This window comes from Palaemon carinicauda, chromosome 41 (genome assembly GCF_036898095.1).
Source record: "Palaemon carinicauda isolate YSFRI2023 chromosome 41, ASM3689809v2, whole genome shotgun sequence".
Lineage (NCBI taxonomy): Eukaryota > Metazoa > Arthropoda > Malacostraca > Decapoda > Palaemonidae > Palaemon > Palaemon carinicauda.
Window position 1 is genome coordinate 25728211 of NC_090765.1, and position 16898 is coordinate 25745108.

Consider the following 16898-nt stretch of genomic DNA (forward strand, 5'->3'; position numbering starts at 1 on the left):
TATTTATATATATATATATATATATATATATATATATATATATATATATATATTTACACACTATACATATTTACAAAGCCATGTCCTAAATTGTCACCTATAGAGCCATGAAAGTGTATCCTGCAAACAGGAAATTGTACTTTTTATCGGCCATACGTGACATGACATTCAGTTAGGTTGTTACATAGTTTGATTGTTGAATCCTTCAGTCCTATTAGTCTTTGACTGTTGATCTTTACCTAAATCAGCCACCTTTATTTAGCTTTGTTATTCCATCATAAGAATAAAGAGGTATGTGTAAGTTGGCAAATCTTGATTCGGTTGGTACTTCCAGCTATTAATATGTACACCTATAAGCTTAACATTGTAGTTCTAAAAGATACGTTTTCTTTCTCTTCTTTTCACAAATACACTTGCTCACACACAAACTTACATACAGGCACATTCATGTAGTTGATCAAACAGAGACTACACATTATGAAAAATTCTTTCTTTTTTTATACCCACATACGTAAACATGAACAGTAACACAAGATATTCTAAGCCTGATAGCTATGTCATTTATTGCACTTTGGTCACCTAAGAGTGTACAGTATACAATAATGCACATTCTCAGGGTTGAGGTACATTCCTAAGATGTGATACATAATCAGTTTGAAATAATATGCTTCATTGGAAGAAAGTCACTTATGAAAAGTATTTTCCGGATACATGCTGCCATTATGAATGTTGAGAAGATTTTTTTTTTCATTAATTACTTAGTAACGTCAGGTAATGCTTCAAGTTCATTGATGGCTAGATTCTTCTATAACTTTTTTTTTCTAACTAAGATCTGTGAAAGAAGAGTTCATGGTTTGAACACGTAGTATGCAAAGGATCATAATATTGGGAAACATTTTGAGTTAACATTTCATGCATACCATTACATGTATCAAATAAAGAGTTTATCAAAATATTTTCATGATTCCTGATGTGAATACTCTTGGCCAATTTAGAAAACAGAGTACTAGTATGTATGATAACTACTAATTAACAAAGTTTTGTATTTATTATTATCATTAGTAGTAATGGTAGTGGTATTGGCAGTAATAGTAGTAGTAGGAGAAGTCATAGCAGTAGTAATAGTTCTATTAAAATTAGACATTACCAGTAGCTATTACTAAATCTATCATAAATATTGACATCATTGCTGTTACTGTTAATACTATCATCATCATCATTATTTTTATAATTATTATAATTATCAGAACTGAATATATCCATGCACATATAATGTTCCCTTGCTAATTTTCACTTGTTAACTTTGTAATTTCCATAAAGAGGGGATTCTAATGACTTAGAATGAGCTAGCTGACGGTACAATAAAAGTTCGTAACTACAGTACGCTATTTCTTCCATACTATATGGTACGGAAAAATAATTGAGGGAGGGTATGAAATTACAGTATGTTATTTTAACCAGGTACAAAATACGGAAAACTTTCCGTACCGTACCGTACTACCAGCCTTAGGTTGCTAGGCAACTGCTCCTCATGACCTGTCCCGCTTATATCAAGTGCTTCCTTACAACACTTTTCTGGTCAAGACTTGAGGGGTAGCTGAAGTGTGAAATTTGGTAAATGAATCAGGTTGGTATAGCTAGAAGAAATACTATAAAATTTGTAGTTTATTACTGTGCAGATACAAACTTCTGAGTCATTTAATGGGGAATCTTCCTTAGGTGTGAGGAAGTTTCCGTGAGGTAGGATGTCTACCTTTTTTATTTAAGATACAGTTTCTATAGTAATACAGTAGCAAGAGATCGAGGTAGGGCCATCTGTTCCATTCTAGAGAGCTTTGCCAGAGTGAAGTGATAAGTGGCTTGTAATATTAACACACAGTCATACGTCTCTTCACAAAAGGATCTGCTTATAAAATTTTTAAGCTGCGAAATGAGATGAATAATTTTATGACTCACTTTGAGGAATTACTGCACGGTATTCAATATATCAGCCAAACTAAAATGAGGCTTTTTTACCTGCAATAGAGAGATTTTAAGTGAAGGCTTGAAGTTCAATCAGAATCACCATTCGCCTTTATACTCATAAACACCCTTACAATGAAGAGAATAACTGATGCTTGGGATAGAAGCAGTTTCTTGTACCATAAGAGCTAAGATTAGATCATTTGTTGTGGAACAACAATGAGTCCTATGGAACAACAATGGGTCCTATGGAACAACAATGGGTCCTATGGAAAAGGAGTGTAAAGACCTGTGCGTTCAGTCTTCAAGATAGTGGTTCGTAAAAGTGGAGTCCCTCTTCCAGATTCCTGCTTTCCGAACTTAAGCTACTGAGTGGCTTTTGCGGAACGCTCACGTTGCAGCAAGTCCACCTACATCATGTGCTCGAAGTGGGGGGTGGGCCTTGGAGACACTTCCTCTGAGGATTTATAGGCTCTCATGATAGTTTCTCTCAAATAGAAAGAAATGGTGCTTCTGGAGACTTTCTTTTTAGAGTGGCCAGTGCTCGGAGACAGATTGGAGATTTTAGGCCTAAGTTACGGAGTAAATTTTAGATGTTAGCATGTTGTCTGGGTCATCAGTTACCTCTTTGAGAGACAAGATAATGAAAGAGTCAATTCTGATATCATCAACTGGATTTAGGATTTTGGCCACTAATTCAGGAACAAATGACAAAGATGGTTCTCTCTGCCCTCTGGAATGTGACCTAAGATGAGATATACCATGCAATTCACTCACTCTCTTGGCTGAAGCTAAGGCAAAGAAGAAGACTATCTTTAAGGTAGGATCTCTGTCTAGCGCTTTCTTCAGGGCACGTAGGACCTTAGCCACATCCCAGGAGGAGGGTTTTTAGTTCTTGAGAAAGGCATGACTGCTCAAAACTCCTCATCAAGGCTGATTTTTCCCAAGAATCTGAGAGGTTAAGTCCTTTCAGAATACTTGGCTCAAGGCCGAGTAGTAGTCTTTCACTGCAGTAACTGAAAGGGTCTTCTTGTTCCTTAGGAACACTAAAAGAGAATACTGGCCTTGGGTGGAGTAATATTTGCCCTATGGCTCCACTACCTATCACTACACCCAGCTGGTTATAGGTCTCTCTGTACCGTGTATATCCATTTACTGTGGTAGAAAATTACAGCTATATTTCGCGAGGAGAAGCTGCCACCGACACTCCACTCCATTGTTTACTTAAGTGATCCATACCAAATTGTCTTTCAATAGGACACAAAGGATAGTATCCTACAAATATATCTTTCACAGGTTCCGCTATCATTATTCTTAATTCTTTATCGTGACATAGCTTTTCATCATGAAGAATGAACAGTAATGAGCTTTAGAGATGTATGATTGAAATAATGCAAACTCGGATAGAGTATCAATAAAAGGCTAACAAAATTGATTCAGGCCGAAGCCACGGCTTAATAATGAGAAATCACATAGGGGTGGCTGGAAAGGAATGCTCATTAGATAACCATGCTATTACCAGTGGAACAAAGAGTTTTACATATGACAAGAATTTTTTTTTTAATTTTCTTGAATTTGTACAAAGGTCTTCAATTTAAGAATGAATAGCCCATGAATTCCAGGAATTTTCATTGATATAAGCTTTTACAACTTTGAGGTTTATGAGGAGAGCAATATGTGAAAACTGAATGAATCCTTCATTATGTAAAATATACCATCTCATCCCCCCAGGGTTGTAGCAGCATCTGACTGCCTAACAGAACAAAAGCTAGTATACTCTTAATAATGAAGCTTCCTTTACTAAAAAGTAAAAGAGGATTAATTTTGTTTCATTACTGCATAAGGATGTCACTTCAAACTAAATCATAAGGAATTAAATTGCAATGGGTCAATTGATACAAACATTTCCTCCTTCAGAGCCATGACCCTCTTCTATCCTTTGCCAATTTGTATTTTTTTTTTCCTCATCTGTCATAGGTAAAGGTAATAAGTATAGTATCCCATCATATTAATTACCATAAAAATTAAAAAATATTACAAGTAATTACAAACCAGTAGGTTTTGGAGGCAGTCTCTTTCTCTCACCACCCTTGTCACCATCTCCAATCCTTTTCTTCCCTCTTTCAGTATCATCAAACTTAGCATTCATGTCATAAAAGAACTGAGCTCCACTGACTTTGGCACAAGCCTGGAAAAATTATGATAATTTAGCAATAACATAATTAAAATACACAGAATCAAGCATATACAATAAGAAAAAAAAACAAACATTAAAATCGTTACAAAACAAGTTACCTGACTTCTCTGCTGGGTATTAATGCTTTCCGAATATGGACATTCAGTCACATCTGGAGGCTGCTTGTTTAATTCACTCTGCTCACAATGGACCATCGGGGTAATATTGAAGGCATACAACCATTTCTGCTTTTCTGGATTTCCCACCTTTGCCAGACCTATGAAGCGGGTAACATGGCGAGTAGGTTCATTCAGTATCTTGTGATTCCTGTGTAAAGAGAAAAATTAAATATGAAAGGCCTGAATGGGATACTTCATGTCTCCTTACATATGATAACAATTAAAAATAATTGTCTTCGAAACTCGGTTACAAGTATTTGTTCATTGCCATATTTATTAAGTAATAAGTGTCAAAAGAATTTCTCTCAATAGAATAAGAACTTTACAAATTTAAGAAAATCTCATGAGGGAATCATTCTTGATAGATATAAGTAAAATGTTATTTTCATTAGTAAAATAAATTTTTGAATATACTTACCCGATGATCATATAGCTGTCAGCTCTGCTGCCCGACAGAAAAACCTACGGGCGGAATACGCCAGCGATCGCTATACAGGTGGGGGTGTACATCAACAGCGCCATCTGTCAAGTAGGTACTCAAGTACTCGATGTCAACATAGAACCAATTTTCTCCTGTCCACTGGGTCTCTATTGGGGAGGAAGGGTGGGTCCTTTAATTTATGATCATCGGGTAAGTATATTCAAAAATTTATTTTACTAATGAAAATAACATTTTTCAATATTAAACTTACCCGATGATCATATAGCTGATTCACACCCAGGGGGGTGGGTAGAGACCAGCATTACATGTTGACATTATTATGAGCTAAGTATTCCGTATTTCATTTTAGCAGTTATTCAAAATAACAAGCATAAAATAAATAAGTACCTGGTAAGGAAGTCGACTTGAACAATTACTCTGCCTTTTTAAGTACGTCTTCCTTACGGAGCCTCGCGATCCTCATAGGATGCTGAGCGACTCCTAGGAGCTGAAGTATGAAGGGTTGCAACCCATACTAAAGGTCCTCATCAAAACCTCTAATCTAGGCGCTTCTCAAGAAATGACTTTGACCACCCGCCAAATCAAGTAGGATGCGAAAGGCTTCTTAGCCTTCCGGACAACCCAAAAATATTAATAAAACATTTCAAGAGAAAGATTAAAAAGGTTATGGAATTAGGGAATTGTAGTGGTGGAGCCCTCACCACTACTGCACTCGTTGCTACGAATGGTCCCAGAGTGTAGCAGTTCTCGTAAAGAGACTGGACATTCTTAAGATAAAAGACGCGAACACTGATTTGCTTTTCCAATAGGTTGCGTCGAATATACTTTGCAGAGATCTATTTTGTTTAAAGGCCACGGAAGTTGCGACAGCTCTAACTTCGTGTGTCCTTACCTTCAGCCAAGCTTGGTCTTCCTCATTCAGATGGGAATGAGCTTCTCGTATTAACAGTCTGATAAAATAGGATAAAGAATTCTCTGACATAGGCAAAGATGGATTCTTAACTGAACACCATAAAGCTACAGACGGGCCTCGTAAAGGTTTTTAAAATAGAACTTAAGAGCTCTTACAGGACATAATACTCTTTCTAGTTCATTTCCAACCATACGATAAGTTTGGAATATCGAACGATATTGGTCAAGGCCGAGAAGGCAGCTCGTGTTTGGCTAGAAAACCAAGTTGTAAAACATGTAGCCGTTTCGGATGAGAATCCGATGTTCTTGCTGAAGGCATGAATCTCACTGACTCTTTTAGCTGTGGTTAAGCATATCAGGAAAAGAGTCTTAAAGGTGAGATCTTTCAGGGAGGCTGATTGAAGCGGTTCGAACCTGTCTGACATAAGGAATCTTAGAACCACGTCTAAATTCCAACCAGGTGAAACCAAACGACGCTCCTTCGTGGTCTCAAAAGACTTAAGGAGGTCTTGTAGATCTTTATTGTTGGAAAGATCTAAGCCTCTGTGACGGAAGACTGATGCCAACATGCTTCTGTAACCCTTGATAGTGGGAGCTGAAAGAGATCGTTCTTTCCTCAGATATAAGAGAAAGTCAGCTATTGAGTTACAGAGGTACTGGTCGAGGATACGGATACTGACTTGCACCAGTTTCGGAAGATTTCCCACTTCGATTGGTAGACTCTAAGGGTGGATGTTCTCCTTGCTCTAGCAAACGCTCTGGTTGCCTCCTTCGAAAAACCTCTAGCTCTCGAGAGTCTTTCGATAGACTGAAGGCAGTCAGACGAAGAGCGTGGAGGCCTTGGAGTACCTTCTTTACGCGTGGCTGACGTAGCAGGTCCACCCTTAGGGGAAGTGTTCTGGGAACGTCTACTAGCCATCGAAGTACCTCGGTGAGTTATTCTCTCGCGGGCCAGAGGGAAGCAACTAGCGTCAACTTTGTCACTTCGTGAGAGGCGAACTTCTGCAGTACCTTGATGACAATCTAGAACGGAGGGAATGCATATAGATCTAGATGTGACCAATCTAGTAGAAAGGCATCTATATGAACTACTGCTGGGTCCGGGATAGGTGAGCAAACTATTGGGAGCCTCTTGGTCATCGAGGTTGCGAAGAGATCTATGGTTGGCTGGCCCCAGGTGGCCCAAAGTCTCTTGCATACATCCTTGTGGAGGGTCCAATCTGTTGGAATTATTTGTCCCTTCCTACTGAGACAATCTGCTATGACATTCAAGCTGCCTTGGATGAACCTCGATACTAGTGAAAAGTCTAGACCTGTTGACCAGGTGAGGAGGTCTCTTGCGAACTCGTACCCTGTCAGAGAGTAGGTCCCTCCTTGCTTGGAGATGTACGTCAAAGCAGGGTGTTGTCCGTGTTCACCTCCACCACTTTGCCTTGAAGGAGAGACCTGAAGCTTTTCCAGGTCAGACGTACTGCCAGAAGCTTCTTGCAGTTGAAATGCATTGTCCTTTGACTCGAGTTCCATATTCCCGAGCATTCCCTACCGCCTAATGTCGCACCCCAGCCTACGTCCGATGCGTCCGAGAAGAGAACGTGGTTGGGAGTCTGAACAGTCAGGGGAAGACCCTTTCAAAGGTTGATAAAAGTCCTTTCACCAAGTCAGACCAGACTTTATCTTTCCGGAAACCGGGATCGAGACCGCTTCTAGCGTCTTGTCCTTTTCCAGTGAAAAGCTAGATGATACAGAAGAGGACGGAGGTGTAGTCTTCCAAGTGACACAAATTGAACCACGGATGACAGTGTCCTAACCAGACTCATCCACAGCCTGACAGGGCAGCGTTCCTTCTTCAGCATCTTCTGGATGGATAGCAGGGCTGGGGGTTGATCGTCTTGTTCAGCAATGTCTTCATCAGAGGGTTCCTCATCCGAAAATGATGAGGAAACGGCAACGGAGTGGGCAACGTCTGACTCGCTGAATCCGGTCGCACTGGTGGATGCGTGACGGAGCCGGACACAATATCATGGTACTGCTGCACAGTCTGTGAACTGTCAACCATGGGGACGCGAGGAAGTACAGCGTCAACCCGAAACTGTCTAGACTGTCTGGGTTGTGCAGTCAACCCCCTACCGGGTTGCTGAGGTTGCCGCACTGCGTCACAACAAGTCACCTCTGCTGGTTGTTGAACGTCTTCCTAGTGACACACTGAACGTCCACAACCACCTCCGAGAGTCGCTTAACGTCAACGTGCGACTGGCAACCCACACTGGGTCGCATCGGTGGAGGAACCACCTCAACTGGCGGACGCGAGTAGGATACCTCAGCGTCAACAGGGCGCACAACCAACCGGTAGGAAGGTTGTTGGCCAGAAGGTTCTTCTCCGTAAAAAATCCTCTATCAAGGACACAAGCTTGGACTGCATGTCTTGCAGCAAAGCCCATTAGGGTCTACGGGAGCAGGTGTGGCAACAGACGGGGTTAGCGACTGAAGCGGAACCATTTACCATCCCTGGAAGCCTTGTTATGCTTTAATTAAAGTCCATAGGAGGCTAAGCAACTTAAGGCTCCTCTCCAAATGACAGAGTCCTCAAAGGAATATCAGTAGGAGGGAGAACAGCACTTTCTCATCTACAGGAACCATGTCCGAGAAAAGCTAGGTTATCTCAGTGAGGGTCTCACTGGTGTATAAGCAGCAGACCAGAAGGCAACGTTATGTAACTGCTTGACAGTCTGTGAACTGTCAAAAACTGAACTGTCAACCACAACAGGCGCGTGAGGACATACAGCACTGGTGCATAAGCAGCAGACCAGAAGGCAACGTTATGTAACTGCCTGACAGTCTGTGAACTGTCAAAAAACTGAACTGTCAACCACAACAGGTGCGTGAGGACATACAGCACTGGTGCATTAGTAGCAGACCAGAGGGCAACGTCATGTAACTGCTTGACAGTCTGTGAGCTGGCAACAACCAAAGCTGTGTGGGGAAGCCTCAACTCCTGACTGACTAGTCTGCTGCGGGCGAGTGGCGGTAACCACAGTGGGTTGCGGAGGCTGACACACCGTGTCAAAACACGGCAGCTTGTGGTAGCTCACGCACGGCAACGGAGTGCTCCGTGTGTCTGTGGGAGTCAGCATGCGTCTGGCAGGGTCGACTGCGCATGGGTGTAGGAGCTCTCACAACAAGAGTGTGGGAGCAGGCAGCCGCAGCGTCTGCTGGGCGCACAACCGTGGCAGGTTGTAGGCAAACGGGTGCATCGTCAACCTTCTCCGCAGTCGGAGTGTGGGAGCAGGCAACAACCAAAGCGGAGTGGTGGTGCGTGGTGGGGACTGCCGTGGGTTGCGGAAACTAACGCATCGCGTCAAAACACGGCAGCTTGACTCCACCTTCCCACTGCTGATGCGGTAGCTCACGCATGTCAACGGAGGGTGCCGCACGTCGGCTAACGTCAACGTGCGTCTGGCAGGGTCGACTGCGCATCGGTGGTGGAGCTCTCCGCAGCCGGAGTGTGGGAGCAGGCAGCCTCAGCGTGAGCTGGGCGCACAACCGTGGCAGGTTGTAGGCTAACGGGAGCAGTGTCAACCTTCTCCGCACGAAACTCCAGCATAACCGCAGCTAACTGAGTCTGCATAGACTGCAGTAAAGACCACTTAGGGTCTACAAAAGCGGCAACAGACGGAGCTACTGTCCGTTGTGACTGAGGGTCTAAAACAGCTGGTGCGGCAACAGACGGAGTTACTGCCTGTTGCGGTACCACCTTGCCTCTCTTGGGAGGTGTGCAGTCGTCGGATGACTGCAGCGAGTCCGAACTGACCCAGTGGCTACACCTGGGCCGTTGGACTTGCGCGGAAGGGACCGACTTGCACTTAAAAAGCTGCGAGATGTGGTCCATGGTTTCTTACGAGAAACCTCTTCCGCAGACGAGGAATAAATGGGCTCTCTCGTCTTTGTGTGGGTGGGGCGATCTTGGGTAGATACGCCCGAAACCACGGAGGGAAAAACGTCTGTTCGTTGATCAAGGCCTGTGGAACCCATAAGTCGTTCGACATTACTTCTCCCCTGGGCTTGGGAGCTTGTAAGAGGTCCCGGACTAGGTGAACGACTGGCACGAACAGACGAACCCTCGGACGCAACACTGTAACACTTTGCGCATATCACTTTATCACTTTGATTTTCTGTTTTGCACTTATTTCACTGAAATCGAAACTTTAACTGATTTCTACCTGAAACACGCAATCCTATCCTTCATTAAAAGGTAGTAATTGCGAAAACAGTCGTACAATGCAACAGAAAACATAAATAAAGATAAAGAATTCAGTGGCTGGGAAAGAGACTAAACACTAGATCAAATAAACTACGTTTACAATCTCTCACCGCACATAGCCTGGGAACAAGAATAAAACCCTAGAAACGTTTTACCTTCTTCCCCTACAGCGACTAGGGAGGAGAGTAAAAAACGAGAACAACGTTACCAGCTTGAACGAAACGTTTATTCTCCTCTCTCTCCCTCCGTCTCTATCTCTCTCTCTCTTTCTCTCTTGATTTCGCACCTGAGAGAAGAGCCCAATTATATATCGTTAAAACATGTTATTTGCTAAAGGAAAAAACTGAAAGGTTTTCCAAATAAAAAGTTCCTTTAATTTAGAATTTAAACCATTTAAGCTAAGAAAGAATGAACGAAACGCCAGAATCGGTTTACTCTTACTGCAAAGTGAAACTGTGATACACTCTCTCTCTATCGTAACGATAGAGCACATGTTGAACGTCCTGAACGTCAACAACTGCGTAGACTAAAAACTAAACGTTAGTTCATCCTTGAAAACAGTACGAGACTATCAAAGAAATTCTTTCATAAAACATTAAAATTTAAAAAGTATTAAATTCTTTAAAGGTTAAATACGATATAACGGGCTCAATGTTAATTAACTTTGGTTCCAAGTTAGGACCGCCTACTATCAGGAAAGGTCGCATATAAACAAACATAAAAATTTATTGTTATATGTTTATAATAAATGGAAAGTTAATCGAAGAGGCCTATAAAGGCGGAGAGATATAAAATATATAGATCTATAACGTGTTAAGCAAAATTACCAAAAACCTAAACACACTTCCGTCTAAGGGAAGGGTCGGCCATTTAAAAGTGAGAGAGAGTCCATACTCTCTTCGTCACCATAATTAAATCTATCCAAAACGAGTTCAAGTTTTGAAATGAAGATAAAACCCCTGCATAGCGAAAGCTCATAACTGGAATAGTGTACTTCACCAAATCGTTGTGAAAACAAATCCAGTTAGTAACAGCGTATTTAGTAGGTCTTGCCAGTGGTACGACAGAGAGAAAATTGGTTCTATGTTGACATCGAGTACTTGAGTACCTACTTGACAGATGGCGCTGTTGATGTACACCCCCACCTGTATAGCGATCGCTGGCGTATTCCGCCCGTAGGTTTTTCTGTCGGGCAGCAGAGCTGACAGCTATATGATCATCGGGTAAGTTTAATATTGAAAAATGGATTTTGCCAAGTTACTTTCTTTTCTAGGTATGCTAAGAATATAAATTCTGAATTTAAAAAAGGGTATTTTGACAAAGGAAAAGCTTACTTTTGGGGAGATGCTGTGTAGTATCCAAGGATTTTCCAGTGAAAGGCTAGAATAGAGAATCCAATATGACATAGATACTAAAGAATTATTGGCTCCCCTGCTCTATGGCCAGTGTATCAATGGGCAAAGCACAGACTTGGTGTGTATATGAGAGATCTTTGAGTTCAGGTGCTTTTGAACTTGAATACAGCACCTCCAATGCTGAAAACCATATACTACGGGCGATGTCATTACGTCAACATCGCATAGCAGGAAGAATCAACGCTACACATAGGAACAAGTCTACCTGCACATCAACTTGCGCCCATCTGCCATCTATTAACGCCTAGTGAGAACCTATTATCACTCTTGTGCCCGTGGCTAAGGAGGGAGGGTCTTTGAGAGCAAACATCCCCTCCCAAAAATTAGTTTTTCCTTGTCAAAACACCTTTTTAGGGGTTAATGTGCTATGTGGTCTTCATGAACTACTACCAGCAGAGCATTTATTATGTAGACTCGTGCACCATCAATGACAACCATCTCCCACCAAGCAATAATGTACAAAAACTACCTGTTTGTATAGATGAGAAGAAAAACAAACAAATCTGAATATTATCTCAAAAGGGATGACTTCATGGAAAACTGGATCCCTGTCATCCCACTGCCACTAAAAAAAAACTGACTGCAAAGGTCCTTTTCTCCAAGTACTGCATGCCCTGTACGAGTCGCGAGCAAACTAATTATCCTTCATGAATGTTGCACGGTTTGGATTTGTTCAAATTAGTGTTTTATAACCACTCTATATACAGACCAACCTGTAAAGCTTTGTTTGTCCTGAAATTACACACACACACACAGAAAAAAAAAAAAAAAAAAAAAAAAAAGCAAGCAATTTCCCTTGTATTGTAGTTTGTAGAGGTAATTAGAATATGGATAACTAATGTTGAAAAGTACTTGTTAGAAGGTCATTCATGAATGGAAAAGGCAAGGGACACTGACAATGCCCTCCATCATACATATGATCAGGGCACAAGCCCACTCTTCACCCAAGCTAGGATCAGGGAGGGCCACGCAATGGCAGCTGATGACTCAGCAGGTACACCTACAAGTTCCTCAAAATCTTAAATTCTTAGCTCACAGGGGTGATGAGCTTGCAGGGACTACAAGAAACTATCACATTTGAGAAGGTCTAGAACCACAGTCCAGCAGATCAACAGGTAAGGATGTTTCCACTAGGCTTCCCTGTTGGTCTGAGTATTTCAAAACAAGCAACCTTCCAAGGATGTGGTTCTCTGTAAATATAGTCATAAGGTAGACATCAGAGAGAGGTTACTACCTCCCAAATCTAAAGCTGAACCTATATCTGAAGAAATTTTTTGATTTTGGCTAGAAACAGGAGGCCAGGGGTAAAGATTAACAGACCTGGGATATGGTAATTAACTCCTGGTCTCTCTGAAAGGTTGCAAGTTCACTGACTCTTGCTACTAAGGTTAAAGATATTGAAATTATGGGTTTTGCAAAAGTTCTTTAAAAGGGATGGAAGAATGTCTAACAGCCAAAAATTCAAGCACCCTATCTACAGACCAAGAGACAATGGGAATTGGTAGATGGTTTACACATAGCACAGCAATGGGTGATCTTACGAAACATGTCGGAGTCTAGATTCATGGCCAATGCATGCTTCACAGGATCTATTAATGCTGATTTATATAACAAGATTGTTTGATTCATCGATGGGGGGACCTTGCTCCTTAGAAAAACCATCCAAGTTTTCACACAGATTGGTATTATCTTGTGGATGAACACCTCTTGCAGTTCATCAAAGGGTCCAATTTTGGGCAGAAAAATCCTTCTTGAAAATACAGCGAAAAACGTAATTTTTTGTTGTTGGGAAAATACAATGTACTGCACATATAAAATTTGTGATGTTTAAAACATACCAAAAGATTTTTTGATAAGTAATAATTGTGTTTACTACTCACTCGTATAATTTTTCATGTACCAGGTCTCTGCAATGCCCTACACCCCGTGGGGCACAAAAGATGTGTACTAACTGAGTAGTAATAACAGGATTGTAACTTTGTGTTGTAGTATTGGTAAAGTGGAAAATGTAGATATGCATGACTGATATGCTGTAAGGCAAAACAGTATGTTGAGGCTTTTAAAAACCATCTTGGCTAATAGATAGGACATTGTGGGCCCAGCACTTGGCTGTTAATGTCCTAGGCATTGACTAGCAAGCCTGTAGACCAGTTCCTCCAAAACGTTGTGCTGGCATACTCGAACCAAGGTACATACTATGTGATTATTGTGATTTCAGGTGACAAAGAATTAATGTTATTGAGAAAATCCAGTACATAATATCACAAAAAGGTCCATTTATTAATTTTAGCTTGCCTTGAGTGATACTGTCTAAGTTGACTCTACAGTATGTTGTATATTGTGAAAGTCCGCGTATTATGTGTTTAAGGGGGTTGGTCAGGGGAGGGGTTATAGTACGGAAAACACAAAATCATGAAAAAATTAATTGAGCTTCATATGGCAATGGAGAATGCATATTTGAAATATTTTGGTAAAATTCCAATTACCTTCATAGTTACAGTGTAATTATTAAAAGTATCTCAATACCTTAAAAAAAATGATACATATCGAAAATGTAATATTTCTTCTGCTATCGTAAATCTTAATAATTATAACATTTTAAATAAAACAATTATTGAGCTATGGCATCTTTAAAGATGCCATGAGTCACTAATCGGGATGTTATGAGCTTTACAGCCCTTGGTGCAAGCACAAACATAAACGGAGCAAACATACGTTTTTGAACTTTGACACATCATTAGTTTTTCTTTGTTTCAGCAAGAATTTCATTATGCCAACGATGAAAAAACTATCAAGACATCTTATTTCCATGATGAATGATGAAAAAGAGAATTGTCTCTAGTAAGAGTTCAGAAACATCTATTCTCGGCAATATTAGCAAAGCTAGCGAAGGGAAGATAGAGTGTGGTTGAGGAAGGAGCAGAATCAGGAGCCTAAAGAGACAAAATATTGAGCAAAGGAATCTTCATTTATGATTAAATTATAATAAATAATATAGTTTTGGGTCATTTGTACCCAAACACGAGTATAAAATCCATAATAACCATAATTTATTAACATTGTCTTTGTAAAAGTACAAAGAAAAACTTAGAATGGCTGTATCTCAATAGTAATGACCTTCAAATTCCTACTTATCCCTTAATTTTCAAGTTTTAATAATGAAATTTGGTATATAAGTTAGAAAGAGTTTACAGTGAGCCCTCGCTACTTCGCCGTTCGACCATTGCGGATTCACCACTTCGCGGATTTTTTTCATAACGCATGTATATACATATATCGCGGATTTTCCGGAAATTTCGAAAATACCGCGATGTGACCGATGGTGCGAGATTGGAGAAAGTAAGGAAAATTGAATCATGATTGATTTTCAATATAAATGAAACTTTGAGGAGCAACAAAGATATCATTTGTTAGAGAGAGAGAGAGAGAGAGAGAGAGAGAGAGAGAGAGAGAGAGAGAGAGAGAGAGAGAGAGAGAGAGAGAGAGAGAGTGAGTGTGTGGTTTTAAATGTAATAAACAAAAAAAATTTTATAGGTTATAACACATTGGTGCTTATGTAATATCAACAGTATACTGTAGATGGTTTGAATAAGTTAAGAAATGGTATAAACGATACTTTGTTAGTGTATTCGTACACTCTCAAGAGCGGCAGCTAGACGTCAGCTGATCTAATCACAGCCAAAAGTAAAACAAAAAGAAGTCAACAATACTCGATTTTTAAAACATACCCGAAATTTAAAAACAAAAGTACACGCTTTCTTAATGTGCAATTAACTATTTAAAGAGTAGCAATTTTCTAGAATAAAATGACGTTTCCCAAAAAATAGTGGTTTGCCGATGAAATCGGATGCCGCATTTTTAGCAACGATTGAATTGGATGTACACTCGGCATAATTTTTTCGTTTCGTATTTAATTGACACTAAGAAAACTAATTTTAATTTCTTCATCTATATGTAAGTATTGTATAACACGAAGAGAGAGAGAGAGAGAGAGAGAGAGAGAGAGAGAGAGAGAGAGAGAGAGAGAGAGAGAGAGAGAGAGAGAATGAATCAGCAGTTGTAATGAATGCCGTGTTTTTCTTTCGTGAGAATTTCATCGCCACGACTATAACAACAACATACTGTACTGAACTTTACAGTATTATACAGACTACTGTAATATGATAAAGTAAAATATTTGTAATAACCTATTTTATATGAAATGGGGATATTTTTTTTGTTTAAAATTTACATTAACGTACGTAAAACAACTCTCTCTCTCTCTCTCTCTCTCTCTCTCTCTCTCTCTCTCTCTCTCTCTCTCTCTCTCTCATAAATTGTTTTCCTGCTTTGCTACGTATGTATGATTTTATATAGATACGGTAAATAATATTTGTAATAACATATTTTCTAAAAGCTTTTACTGTAATATCATTATTTATCACTTTTATCATGCGCGTTAAATGCCTTCGTTTGTTTACTGAGCGTACTTTATGACGCCGTCGTTTCAGGCGGCGTCATAGAGAAAAACATTTCATTTGGAAGTCCTAAGAAAAATTAAGTAAAACATTAATAATAACAAAATCAACATACTGTACTGAATAATCAATATAATCGATGCAAAAACTAACCTATACACAGATGTGTAAATGCGTTTGTTTCTTCATTATGATCAGAGATAAACGTAAACAAAACATTGGTTGCCATTTTTTATCGTTCTTTTTGGCGTGTTTAGGAAACGCATGATATAAAATCGCCTTTAATATTTGTGCCTGTTTTAGTTTAGGGTACTGTAGTACATGCATTAAGTGTTCTGTACATTAAAGGGTAGTTTGTTAACAGTACTACGTACAAGGGAAGGTTTTAAAAGTCTGAATATACTTGTTAAATAAATACGTAAATATGGTGTCACTACTTCGCGGATTTTCACCTATCGCGATCGGGTCTGGAACCTATCTACTGCGATAAACGAGGGCTCACTGTACAGAACAAATTAACCATTCTCTTTTTTCCAATTTCCATTTAATTTTTCTTTACTTTTTTCATGATTTTTAAGGTTTATTTTCTTAAATGAAAAAAATCATACCTCAAAATGAAATGACTTTAAAAAAAATTGGTTGCTATGAAGGTTTACATCAGGTCTATATATATGGTAGTAATGCTAGATCTTAGTATGATTAACCGAGGGATGTACAGGAACTTTTCAAAAGTTTATGTATATGTTGTAAAAAGGTTTAATTGAAAATAAGGAAAAATTAGTTGAGATTAAAAGTACATTGATGGTTATTGTGTTTGTGATAAAGTTATCGTCCAAACTGTGTTTCATTATGTAGAGGTCAAAACTGTGCTCAAGTAAGAAACAACTGCTGTCTATTCATTCCTGTATACAGTATTTTCTTGTACTATTGCAGCTCATGTTTCGCAGTCTCAGGACATTGCAGGTTTTTAAATATATATGTTTTTAATCTTGCGTATTTTCTACTAAATCGCGCAAACCTGTGAGATAAGAAAAATGACAAATTCGGATAATTTGTATTTTTCCTAATGATACAAACCAGTTAACTACCCATTCCAT

At 39.7% G+C, this 16898-nt stretch overlaps 1 protein-coding gene across 2 annotated transcripts in view; it reads right to left on the reverse strand.

The window, feature by feature from the left end:
- The window catches only part of LOC137632454 (CWF19-like protein 1), a 164221-nt gene that overhangs the window by 84209 nt on the left and 63114 nt on the right, over positions 1-16898 (reverse strand). For both annotated transcript variants that reach the window (XM_068364385.1, XM_068364383.1), the window contains exons 6-7: positions 4258-4465; positions 4015-4150 (exon numbers count right to left, since the gene is read on the reverse strand). In XM_068364385.1, the coding sequence (XP_068220486.1) occupies positions 4015-4150; positions 4258-4465 (344 nt within the window). The remainder of the gene's footprint in view (positions 1-4014; positions 4151-4257; positions 4466-16898) is intronic.